This window comes from Phacochoerus africanus, chromosome 2 (assembly GCF_016906955.1).
Source record: "Phacochoerus africanus isolate WHEZ1 chromosome 2, ROS_Pafr_v1, whole genome shotgun sequence".
NCBI lineage: Eukaryota > Metazoa > Chordata > Mammalia > Artiodactyla > Suidae > Phacochoerus > Phacochoerus africanus.
Window position 1 is genome coordinate 14995731 of NC_062545.1, and position 12917 is coordinate 15008647.

At 43.6% G+C, this 12917-nt stretch overlaps 1 protein-coding gene across 1 annotated transcript in view; it reads right to left on the minus strand.

The window, feature by feature from the left end:
• The window catches only part of AKAP12 (A-kinase anchoring protein 12), a 110912-nt gene extending 105839 nt beyond the window's left edge, over positions 1-5073 (minus strand). The window contains 1 exon segment of the mRNA XM_047769935.1: positions 4737-5073. Within this exon segment, the coding sequence (XP_047625891.1) occupies positions 4737-4898 (162 nt within the window). The 5' untranslated portion in view covers positions 4899-5073.
• Positions 5074-12917: the final 7844 nt, after the last annotated feature.

Genomic DNA, 12917 nt, shown 5'->3' on the forward strand with positions numbered 1-12917 from the left:
ATCTCACACATCTAAGAGCCTAAAAGGCTCTAATGGATGAAAAGGAAAGCACTGCAATCCCTACCGCCCATCACTAGTCCAAATGACCATCCGCACCCACCCCTCCAATTTCTGGAATGTGCTCTAGTCGGAGAGTAGCACCTTTGTATTGCTTTTTATTTTTTTATTTTTATTTTGTCTTTTGTCTTTTTTTAAGGCTGCACCTGTGGCATATGGAGGTTCCCAGGCTAGGGGTCTATTCGGAGCTGTAGCCGCCAGTCTACACCACAGCGACAGCAACTCAGGATCTGAGATGTGTTTGTGACCTACACCACAGCACATGGCAACGCTGGATCCTTAACCCACTGAGCGAGGCCAGGGATCAAACCCGAAACATCGTGGTTCCTAGTCGTTTCTGCTGTGCCACGATGGAACTCTGAGTAGCACCTTTGTAATTGGAGGTAAATCCATGGGAATACAGGTAGGCACACATAAGAAACATTCTGTTAATGTGTCATTCTCTTAAAATCATCTAAAAGTCTAGCCCTTATAATGTAAGGCGGTGACACGATCACACATTACTGCCATTTTCACTCTCCACTCCCATTCTGCAAACACAGGGCAGGTGGGAAAGGAGACACTAGCTCAGGCTGGGAGAGTTATGATGAAATGCCTCTGGTGAACTCAACTGCCTGTTTTAACACACAAAAGACAAGAACATCCTTAAATCTACTCACTGGGACAATGGGTCACAACTATTTGAGTCACAGCTCTTGTAACCAAATGGAACCACAGCCTAAAGGACGGCAAAGGGTCTCATCTCCCCACCCGCCGGGCCCCACACTGCTGCAACTGGGGATGGCTCCTTTCCAGCTCTGGGTCACTGAGCAGAAGAGACAGCAAAGCTTACTGAGAGATTTTGATTGTCTAGATTTAGCCTGGAGCTTGGCTCCAGAAGTCAAGATTTAGAGTTCCCTTCGTGGCTCAGTGGTTAACGAACCAGACTAGCATCCATGAGCATGTGGGTTCCATCCCTGGCCTTGTTCGCTGGGTTGAGGATCTGGTGTTGCCGTGAACTGTGGTGTAGGCTGCAGATGTGGCTCGGAGCCTGCATTGCTGTGGCTGTGGTGTAGGCCGGCAGATAGAGCTCCGATTGGACCCTTAGCCTGAGAACCTCCATATGTCCAGGTTGCAGCCCTAAAAACACAAAAAGTCAAAAACGAACAAACAAAAAACCCCCAGAAATAAAGATCTGCCAGAGATCCAGAAGTTTGTCATTGGCCGCCCCACCCTATCCTGTTACCCAAATGAAAACACTGTTTTCTTTTTTTTTTTAAAGCAGATGACTTCAAATTTTTAAAAAACAGCTGATTGAGGAATAACAAGAGGCTTTGTTTACCACCTATGTTCAGATAGTCTAATCTTCTGGCACCCCAAAACAGCCAAAATAGCCAAGGCTCACAATTCAGCCTGGAGAGTAACTGATCAAGGCATTTCCACTCATGATGAACATACAAAGACTGTAAAAGATTGAAGGGGAGACAGGACTCCCTCCCCTTCCATTCATACATCACAGATAAACCCAGAGTTCTGTCTCAGTGCATCTAAAGCTTACGCTTGAGGCATCAAGTTACCTCCCCCATGACCTCCAATTCAATTAGTGAGGTGTGAGCCCTTAGTAACTAATAACTAAAATTAGCAGGAAAAAAAAAGAAAGTAAACTATATAGCTAAATAGGCAGCATGCATGATACAGATATCATTTGGATGGGAAAAAAAATCTGCTAACAGCCTTTCATGAGTGATCAGCATTCCACAGACCCAACTGAGAAAGTTCAAGATGGAGTTCCCTGGTAGCCTAGTAGTTAAGGATATGATGCAGTCACTGCTCTAGCTCAGATCAATGCTATGGCACGGGTTCAATCCCTGGTCCAAGAACTTCTGCATGCCACGAGCTCAGCCAAAAAAAAAAAAATGCAAGAAGCTCGAGATATAACTCATAACTAATCCAATGTAGGAAGTGGTCTCATTTGAGCCACTTGCATTTATATTTGTCTATTTGAGATTAAAGGCAATTTGTTGAGGCTTTGTGTCTTTTGTTTTGTTTGTTTTTTTGTTTTAGGGCCACACCCACAGCATATGGAAGTTCCTAGGCTAGGGGTCAAATTGGAGCTACCACTGCCGGCCTGTGCCACAGCCACAGCAATGCCAGATCCAAGCCGTGTCTTTGACCTACACCACAGATCACAGCAACAGCGGATCCTTAACCCACTGAGGGAGGCCAGGGATTAAATCCGAGTCCTCACGGATACTAGTACGGTGGGCTACCTCTGAGCCACAATAGGCACTCTTAAAGGCAATTTGAAACTGCAGTGGTAACAAGCCATTCTAGGATAACAGAAGCCAAAGTCCCCAAATCGTAGTTTTCCACTAACTAGTCACTTGGTCTGTGAATAACCAGACTGACTTTGACTTAGTCACTACCTGCAAAGTGGGACAGATCATGATTATGAGGTCACAGAAAAAGTAGATGGGCCAAGGTATTCCCCCAACTTGACAGTGAAAACTTGACAGGGAGCCAGCATCATCCTGCATGAAGCCACACATGCCACACATGGGGTGACACCTGTTATAAGCAACACCAGATATGGTCCCTGCCCTTGTGAAGCATTCAGAACAGCCAGAAAAACACTTATTAATCAAGTCACTAAACCCACAAAGGTGGAAACTGCTGGAAAGAAGGGTCCACGGTGCTAAGGAAACGTAGGCTGGCAGATGGGATTACTCAGAGGTCAGGTGTTGGAGCTGAGCAGGGCGAAGAGGCTAGAGCCATGTGCTGAATCATTCTTAATTAGAGAGTCCTTTTGCAAAGACTTAGGTCTTCAAAACCTGAGTCATAAATTTTGCTAGTTGAAATGAAAAAACTACACATTTCCCAAGGATACATGTAAGTGTATCGATTTGTCTCCAAATTGATAACTGGGCAGTATGCCAAAAAGTCCAATGATTTTCTGGATGTCATTTAAGTAATTTTTTAAAAGGAGGTCTTTTGGCTGTTTTCAAGATGGTGGTGACTAGGAAAAAGGGAGCAGGATAAGGTTATGGAAGAAAAATACGGAGAACAGAATGGAAGGAATATTTTAAATAACAAACACATTGCTGTTTTCAGGGAAGGGAATAAGGACCAAACCTCAGTGTGATAAAAGCCACACTGTGCAAAAGCCAAGGGAAAAAAGTTCTCTGATTGCAAGCTTTTAGCAATTACACCTTAAAATTACTTTCATTACTGGACTCTAAATGCTAGTTATGCAGTTATTTTGACAGTAGTTGGCATCAAAAGTGATGTACAGTAATATTAAAATGTAGCTCTGACCTTAAAAAGGATAGGACATTCCTTAAGCAACTCTTAGAAAATCTCCATGTTCCAGGCACAGTTAGTACTTGGGAGCATCTACAGCTCTGGTGACTATGAGTTTTACAAGCAGTTATGTTAACAACTAGAGGTAATCTAGTTAAGACCAGGACAGCTAAAAGGTCAAGGCAATGAGGTCATGATTCTGTAAAATTTACCTAGATTTCAGGGCTGCCCCCACCATTGTAAACATCTAGTCTTCCTGACATAATTCTTTTTTTTTTTTTTCTTTTTCCTGAGATAACTCCTAAGGGTCCTCATAAACTCTGTATCTCCTCAAATTTGACCCTGGAGTTTTTAGGGTTTTTTTTTTTTTCCTTTCTAAGTATCAAGTATGATTATCTACATCTTCCTATAAAACATCACAAAATGGGTTGGGCGAAGTCTTGCTAATGAACACACATACTGGGAAAAAAAATTTAAAATGCAACGATCTGAACAAATCACAATCTTGGCCTCTGTCATTGCCAAGGATAAATATTTAAGCCTTGAAGACTCACGGCTATAGAACGCAAAATGCCTAGGAGGTTCAGCACTGCCTCCATAGACCAGAGTACAGGGAATGCTTGCTTACGCCTCTGACCGCATCCTTTGAGAACTTCTAACTACTCCTCCAGTATTTGTTTATCCAACTGAGTCCACAGGCAATGAATTGAGCGCAAAGGAGGACGCTGCCGGGTTTGCGAAACCTGTCATTCCTTTTGCAAACGCAGCGTCGGCTCGGCTCAGGTTTTCGTTGGCCGCGAGCTAGCTACACCCCAGGCTCTCTCCGCATCAGAAAGGCGGTGTCTGCCCGAGCCGCTGCCGCAGGAGGGCTGGGTACCAAAGCCGGGTCGCTCCAGACAGAGCTGGTATCAAGGACCGTACGCAGCGGGGAACCCACGGGTGTCGGGTTCGCCGGGCTGCAACACCCGTCAAGGCCCAACGGCTGACTTTCTGCATCCGGGAGACGGGGCGGGGGCAGGGGGCTCCAGACGCTCGGCAGGGGGGGAGGTCAGTTCTCCGCGGGCTCCCGCCCGCAGCTCGCCGGGGTAGGGCTGGGTCGCTCCCACCGGAAGAGCGTGGAGAAAGGCTCAGTTAGCTCTGGGCAGGGGGCGGATTTTATTACTGCGGATGGCGCAGTCACCTCCCCAGGAAGACCCACGACAAAGATGCAAGCCCCCCGCCGCGCTCGCCGCTGCTCTGGTCCCGCCCCGGCGCTAAAGACCCTGAAAAGCTTAGAAAGAAGCATTCCTGCTCCCGAGTTTGCAGATGGGCTGCATCGGCGAGGAAGTTCTCACAGGCGGAGATCTAGAGACGCCCCTCGCCCCCGCCTCCCCCGGGGCAGGTGGCCCAGCGCGCCCTACCTTGGTGGCGGGGTCCGCAGCGGCGATGCCTGGATCCCCCGGGGTGCCGGGCGCCGCCTCCGCCGCAGAGCCGCTACCGCTGGGCTCGGGCTCGGCCGGCGTCGCGCTCCCCGCCTCCGGCTGCTCGGGGCTCCGCTGCTCGGTGGAGCTGCCGGCGCCCATGGCTGGTCTGCGGTCCTCCTGCGCCTGGCTGCTCGGTTACGCCTTCCCCAAATCGCAGGGACGCGGAGAAGAGCCAGAAGCCGTGCCCCCGCGAGGTCCCGAGAGCGCTTTCCTCTCCCGCCGTCCTCCTCCGAACCCGCCCAGACTGCGAATGAAGGAGACGCGCTCGCGGCAAACTCCTTAAAAGAAAAAAAAAAAAAAAAAAGCCACCTCTTTGCCGCCTCCTCCTCCCCCTTGTTTTTCCCTCGCTTCATCACATGAGCACAGCCCCAGACACGCCTTGCAGCAGCATCTCCCCCCAGGCTGCTAGGACTCAAGGAGCAGCCAGAGCCTTGAGCCAAGGGCCAGGCGAGCAGCCCACCCCGACCCCCAGGGCACCTCCTGTTCCTAAGTGGGGACGCGAGCTGGGGGACCACCCAGGACCGCCTCCCCGAAGGTGAGGGGAGAGCGAGAAAGAAGGGAGGGCAGAAAACCCCCCGGGGAGATCGGATTCGCCAGGGGGTTATTAAATGATTGATGACTCCAGACAGGGCTTCTGCTGCAGCCGACTTTCAACTCACCCAGAAGCCAACCCAGATCCCCGTTTGCTTTCCTTCACATTGTTTGCCTCTAAACGGTTGTTCCTGCCTCCTCCCCAGTAGCAGGAGAAAGACAAGCGCTCCTGGGCTCCTCCGGAGTCTGACCATATTAGGGCACCTCACGTGGCAGGAGCTGGGAACCGAGAGGTTAATGCAGTCAGACCACGGATGAGGTGGGCCAGGCGGCCCCACGCTCTCCTATCACCCGGAAAAGCGCTATCAGGTGATGCCATCGGCAACACCGGCTCCCTCCTTCCCCGGGGAATTTGGGGAAGTGAGGCTGTTACTGGAAAAGTGCTGGTCCTTAAGGGCCTGATACCGGAGGCCCAGGCCACTTCTTCCCGGAGCCACGCAGAAACAGGATGACATAGAGAGTATTTCTCCATAGATAAAGGCTTTCAATAACATCGGCCTAAGTGGTTTGCCTTCTGTCCCTTCCTAAGCTTGAATATAATATCTGCTATATGAAAATAGCAAGTTGTCAATACATATTTGAACCAAATTACAATTTTAGCTGGAATCTCTGCGACATAGGCAAGAAGGTGATGGGGCTGAAAGGAAAATTATCCCAGTTCTCACAAATAGTTAGGCTCTCATGAAATCTGAAGAACGGTTTGCAATATTGCCTCTAGACATCAGATAAATATCCCAGACATCAGATAAATATCCCAGACCCAGATCTAGAACAATCTAGTGAATTGATGTCAACAGTGGTTCAACACTAGGATATTTTGTGCCTAATTAATTACAGGTTGTAAAAAGGCTCCTTGGGATCCAGAGGTTAGTTATCCAGCATAACATTTTTTTTGGAATGTGTTATTTTTATGTGAAAGGGGTACATAAAGGCCAAGTTCTCTGGCATCTATCCCTTAAGAAGCAGTATATTTGCCAAATGGTTGGTTTTCAGAATTTGTAAGCATTTCAGCCATTTCAACTTCCATGTTGACTATTTAGGAAACACTGAGTGCTTACTCTATACTAGGTACGTGAATGCTCTGTGTGTGTATGTATAGCCACATTTCATCCTTAAAACAACACAATAATGTAGATCTATCTTATTGTCCTCATTTTACCAATGGAGTTGGGGAAGGTAGGCCTCCGAGGGGTTGAGTCTGGTAATCTAGGTTTCACATCTGGTAGCTGGAAGAGCAGAATCCTCCCCTATGAACCACTGCCCAACAATTCACTTCCCTTCTGTAGGATGCTTCCTCTCTTCTTCTTAGGAATGTTAATGAAAAGAGGCATTTGGACCTCATCTAGGATCTTAGAGCTAAAAACACTATTAAAACCTATGTGCATCTCACTAGCCTTTGGAGTTCCCATCATGGTGCAGCAGAAACGAATCAGACTAGTATCCATGAGGATGCGGGTTTGATCCCTGGCCTCACTCAGTGGGTCAGGGATCTGGTGTTGCCATGAGCTGTGGTGTAGGTTGCAGATGAGGCTTGGATCCTGAGTTGCTGTGGCTGTGGTGTAGGTCGGCAGCTGCAGCTCCAATTCAACTCGTAGCCTGGGAACTTCCATGTGCCACAGGTGCAGCCCTAAAAAAGTGGAAAAAAAAAAACCTATTTGAAAATGATTAACATTAGCACATATGAAAATGTATCATTCAGTTGTACAAATACTACCAAAATTTCCCATTCTGTGAGATCATATTTATTCAGTTCTTGGGAAACTCTTAAAGCTTCTCGCATCTCACTAGCCTTTGAATTTTCAGAGGAGATGGCAAGGTTAAAGATTTCAAGCCAGCAGTGTACGACCCACACGCTGAGGAAGACAGTGAGAATGTCTGATTAGAGTAGCAACTGCTTACACCTTGTGTTTATTTTTCAGGTTGTGAAAATGCTCGTATCCTTTTTTTGTTTGTTTTGTTTGTCTTTTTTCTAGGGCTGTACCCAAAGCATATGGAGGTTCCCAGGCTAGGGGTCTAATTGGAGCCATAGCCACAGCAATGCGGGATCAGAGCTGTGTCTGTGACCTACACCACAGTTCATGGCAACGCTGGATCCTTAACCCACTGAGCAAGGCCAGGGATCGAACCCGCAACCGCATGGTTCCTAGTTGGATTCGTTAACAACTGAGCCACAACAGGAACTCCGTATTCTTATTTTTTAATTGCAAGATCTTACTTTAAGAAATGGGCACATTCTAGGACTCCTTACTGTGCCTGAAACGATGCCATGATAAGGAGCTATTAAGAATAATGGACTCCTTTGTACACGCATTAACTGGGTTTTAGATTAACCAAAGAATCCTTTCTATTTCACCTGTAGAGTAGGGAGTTACTCTTTTTTTTTTTTTTGGAGATGCTTCATTATTTTTTCATCAGCTCATGAATCAGCTTTTTAAAAACTTTTGTTCAAATAGAGTTGATTTATAATGTTGTGTTAGTTTCAGGTACACAGCAAAGCAATTCAGTTATACACACACGTATATATGTGTATATTTTTTTAGATTCTTTTCCATTATAGGTTATTACAAGATATTGAGTGTCACTCAGTGCTATGTAGCAGGTCCTTGTTAGTTATCTATTTTATATATAGTAGTATGTGTTTACTCTTTGTTATTTTTGTAAAGAAAAGTGGTTATAGGAGTTCCTGCTGTGGTGTAGCAGGTTAAAGATCTGGCACTGTCTCTGCCACAGCTCGTGGCAACGCCAGATCCTTAACCCACCGAATGAGGCCAGGGATCAAACTCACATCCTCATGGGTACCATGACAAGGTCTTAACCCGCTGAGCCAGAATGGGGACTCCTCTTCCAGCACATATTTACCAAGTACCCATTCTATGCCTAGCACAGAGTTACTGTATTTCTCACCCAAGGCTCTAAATCAAGTCACCAAGGTTTTCCTTTCTAGAGTTTTGTAGACAACTTCAGAATTGTTTGTGTTAGTGTCAGTGATGGAGAGGAAGGCAGCTGTTCTCTATTTTCCGCTTCTCAGCCTGAGCTGTCAGTTACCCCGATTTCTCACCAGCAACGCTTTCTCCTCCAAACAGCAGGACGCAGGTGTCCCAACACATCTTCTCCCATGGGACAGTTGGTGGTAGAGTCGTTTCCCTGAGAGAGTTAGTGCTGTCGTCAAAACAGCTTGAGATTTCTGAAAAACAAATACATGGTGCCCATATAGCAGGATGAACGTGTATGTCTTATGCTTAGTTTTCCAGAACGACGGGTCATACAAGATTTGCCGGTAAAATTTAGAGTCATAGCAGGCCAACTTGTGCAGACATCAAAACATTCTCAAACATGTTTTAAATGCATTTGCAAATGTTAATACTACCCCTTGAAAGCACAAGAATAACTACAATGATTAAAACAGAACTTAAAGCCAACACAACTCTACCCCACAGATCCCTTCTTCTCAGTACAAAGCGTTCAGACGAGTTCACTTAGAACTGGCAACTCTTCACCCTTGAAACTACCACTTACTGGTTGTTTTCCCTAAATAAGTAAAAACAAAAACAAAAACAAAAACAAAATAACCAAAACAACTCCTTTTTTTTCCTGAAGCAGCTGCTTATATCAAGATATCTAAGTCATCTAAGAACCCAGCTCCTACTCTCCTTTCCTGAATTTGCTGATCATTAACTGGAAAGCTAGAATTAATCATTTTATTCAATTCATGAGTAACTAATAATCCAACATTTGTACAGAAACCACAGAAAAATTTCAACATATAGGGAGTTCCCTTGGTAGTGTAGCAGATTAAGGGATGTGGCATTGTCACTGCTGTGGTGCAAGTTCAATCCCGGGAACTTCTGCATGCCTTGAGCACAGCCAAAAAATAAAATAAAATAAATAAAGGTCAACATACAGGTTAAGTTCAAAGGTCAACCTCCTATAGACACACATCAGGTATATAGGCAAATGCTATCCTTCTAACATTTAGGGAATGTAAGTATAAAGCCAGTTATTCATATTTCGCTTTCATTTACCAAGATTCAAAATTGGCTCCTGGGCATTCCCACTGTAGCTGAGCAGGTTAAAAACCCGACATACTATGGTAGAGAACTGACTACCTGACTTTTTTTTTCCAGGGCCGTTCCCAGCCTAGGCGTCGAAAAGGAGCTGCTGGGCTGCTAGCCTACACACACCACAGCAATGGGGGATCCAAGCCACACCTGCCACCTGTGCCACCGCTCACGGCAATGCCTGATCCTTAACCCACTGAGCGAAAACAGCGATCAAACCTACATCCTCATGGATACTAGTTGGGTTCTTAACCCACTGCACCACAACTGGAACACCTAAATATCTGACATTAAAAAAATATTTTTGACCTATTAATTCAACAAACTTTTATTGAGTTAAGAGGCAGGCAAAATGCTTGGGACTTCTCAAAGCTGGAAATTGGTTTAATAAGTCAACATTGCTTGCTCAGCAAAAGACATTAGAGAGACATACATTGCAGGTTATTGAGATTTTTAAGTTCCTCTATTAGCTTCAGTCTCCTTGTGAATTTTTTATATCTTAGATCTGTTATATGTTGTCTCTGACATTAAAAAATGCTTCACTGATTTTTTGCATGTGATTGAGAACCCAATGAAAAGACCAATGCTTAATCTAAAGAAATACTGAAATTATATAGAAGAGAGTTTGACTATTTTATCCCACTGTGTAAAGCACCCATCCAATCTCAGTTGATATTCTGAGATTCTGTATTCCTGGAAACTAATCTCAACTCTTATCGGTTGCTTTTTTTTTTTTTTAATGGTTTCTCTTCACACCTACAAATGTGGTATCTATCAGAGGGGTAGCTATGATAAATCAGAGTGAAAGAAAATCAATAGTGAGACTAGATACACTTCTTCCTTCTCTCCTCCCATATTAATTCATTACAAGTTCACTGGGAGCATAATTAATTACATAAAAAAAGTGTCCAGAGAGTTCCCTGGTGGCTCAGCAGTGTCACTGATATAGTGCAGGTTCAATTCCTGGCCGGGGAACTTCTGCATGGTGAGGACACGGTAGTGGGCAGAAAATAGATCTAAAAATCTGAATCTTCTTATGTTACCAAATCAATGGAAACTTTGAAAAGTAAAACAATCATTTGAGTATGTTGTTTGGAATGTTATTATTCTCTTGAGAATTCTATGGAAGAAATTATGGGTCAAATATTTGAATTTTCTTTCTATTGGAGAATTTGAAACACTGATTTACTTCAGACTGTGAAATTATGGAGTGAAAACAATGGGTTAGTGAAAGTAATATCCAGTAAGCCATGGCAATATCTTGTATTTCAGCAAAACTTTATAGAACAAATTCCATCAAGTTGCCCACAACCTTTCAAGTTTTGACATCTTTATGGAAATGTAATTGCCATAGAAGGAACTGCACTCATTTAAAGTACACAGTTTTGTAGTTCCTGTCGTGGCTCAGAGGTTAGCGAACCTGACTAGCATCCATGAGGACGCAGGTACGATCCCTGGCCTTGCTCAGTGGGTTAAGGATCCAGCGCTGCCATTAGCTGTGGTGTAGGTCGCAGACACGGCTCGGATCCTGTGTTGCTGTGGCTGTGGTGTAGGCAGGCGGCTACAGCTCCGATTCCACCCCTAGCCTGGGAACCTCCATATGCTGCGGGTGCGGCCCTAAAAAAAAAAAAAAAAAAAAAAAAAAAAAAAAAGACAGAAAGACCCCCAAAAATAAATAAATAAATATTGTGCACAGTTTGATGGGTAATCAGGTTAATGAGCACAGGAGTTCCCTGGTGGCTCAGTGGGTTAAGAATCCAACATCGTCACTGCTGTGGTGGTTTCCATCCCTTGCCTAGGTATTGCTGCATGCCATAGGCAGAGCTAAAAAAAAAAAGTTAGTGAGCATAACTATCTACCTCCAAATCTCCCCATGTGTCCTTGTAATCCCTCTATTCATCCCCTCTTGGTCCCCACCTTGCCTTTCCAGACAGCCTCTGATTTGCTTTCTGTCACTATAGAATAATTTGCATTTTCTACATTTTTATAGACATCCATAGAAGTGGAATCATCTTTCATATACTTTTCTTTGTCTTGCTTCTGTAAGTGTAATTATATGGAGATGCATCTATAATTGTGTGAGTTGTTGCATTTAACAATAGTAACAGATTTCTTTCTTTTTTTTTTTTTTTTTTGCTTTTTAGGCATATGGAAGTTCCCAGACTAGGGGTCAAGTCAGAGCTGCAGCTGCTGGCCTACACCACAGCTCCGGGCAACACCAGATCCTTAACCTACTGAGGGAGGCCAGGGATCGAACCCACATCCTCATGGATACTAGTCGGGTTTGTAACCTGCTGAGCTACAATGGGAACTCCCGTAACTGGTGATTTTTATTTAAAAAAATTTTTTCTTATGACTTTCCTAAATATTTAATAGTGAATATGTATCAGTTTTTTTCTTTATAAGGCAAAGATATAGGCATATGTTCATGATATATGCATATATATCTCCTCCTGTTGATATCTGGAGAATAAAAATTCAACTGGCATTTGAGTCTGAATTAGAGAAAAAAGCAGTTCCATTCAGTATCTAATAAGACTGTATTCATTTTATGTGTTTTCTCTGGTTCATATCCTAATTCTAATCTGACTAGTTGAAGGATTGAGAAAAAATTAATTTTATTATCTTTATATAATAGTTGCTAGTTTGGCTGGGAATGATGCATTTTTGGCCATGATTCCAAATCTACATATGATGGTAGTAATTTGTCAACTTAGGGGGAAAATATTATAGAAAGTAGAGTCATATTTCTTAAACGTTGTTTGGCAGCAATGTAAAAATGACTCATTGAAGCGTATATTTTACCTGCTTGTATCTATGACCCAGATTAAGAAGTGTAACATTGTAAAAATTATGACAATTGCAAACCAACATTGAGTTCACACTTTCTGCTATTGATACCAATTTTTGTGTTTATTTATCAGATATCTAACTTATAAAACTATATTTATAATATCATTTCAACTTTGAAAGGATAAAAACCGAATATATATACATATATATTACATATATATTGTATGTTAATGTGTGCATATACGCCTAATAAAAAGACTAGATATTACAATAATTCTTTCCAGATGATAGAATTTTAAATGATTTTTCCCTTCACTCTTCTTGCCTATTTTTTCCCAAATTTTCTACATTGGATACAAAGAATGTTAGAAATTGTTAAACTATTCGAGGAAGAGTAAAAACCTGAAAGATATACATTCATGTAGTATATTATGACAATCAGTACACTGTATTCACAGTACTGAGTGATAACTTACAATAATAGAAAGTTTCATAAAGAAATAAGCAAGAGTCTAACTATTGAGCAGCAGTTCTCAAACTTGGCTGCATGCTGAAATAACCTGGGAGGTTTTCCGTGTTGTTTGTTTGTGTGTTTGTTTTGGCAGTGCCTACAGCATGCAGAAGTTCCCAGCCAAGGATTGAACCCATGCCATAGCAGCGAAAACTGCCAGATCTT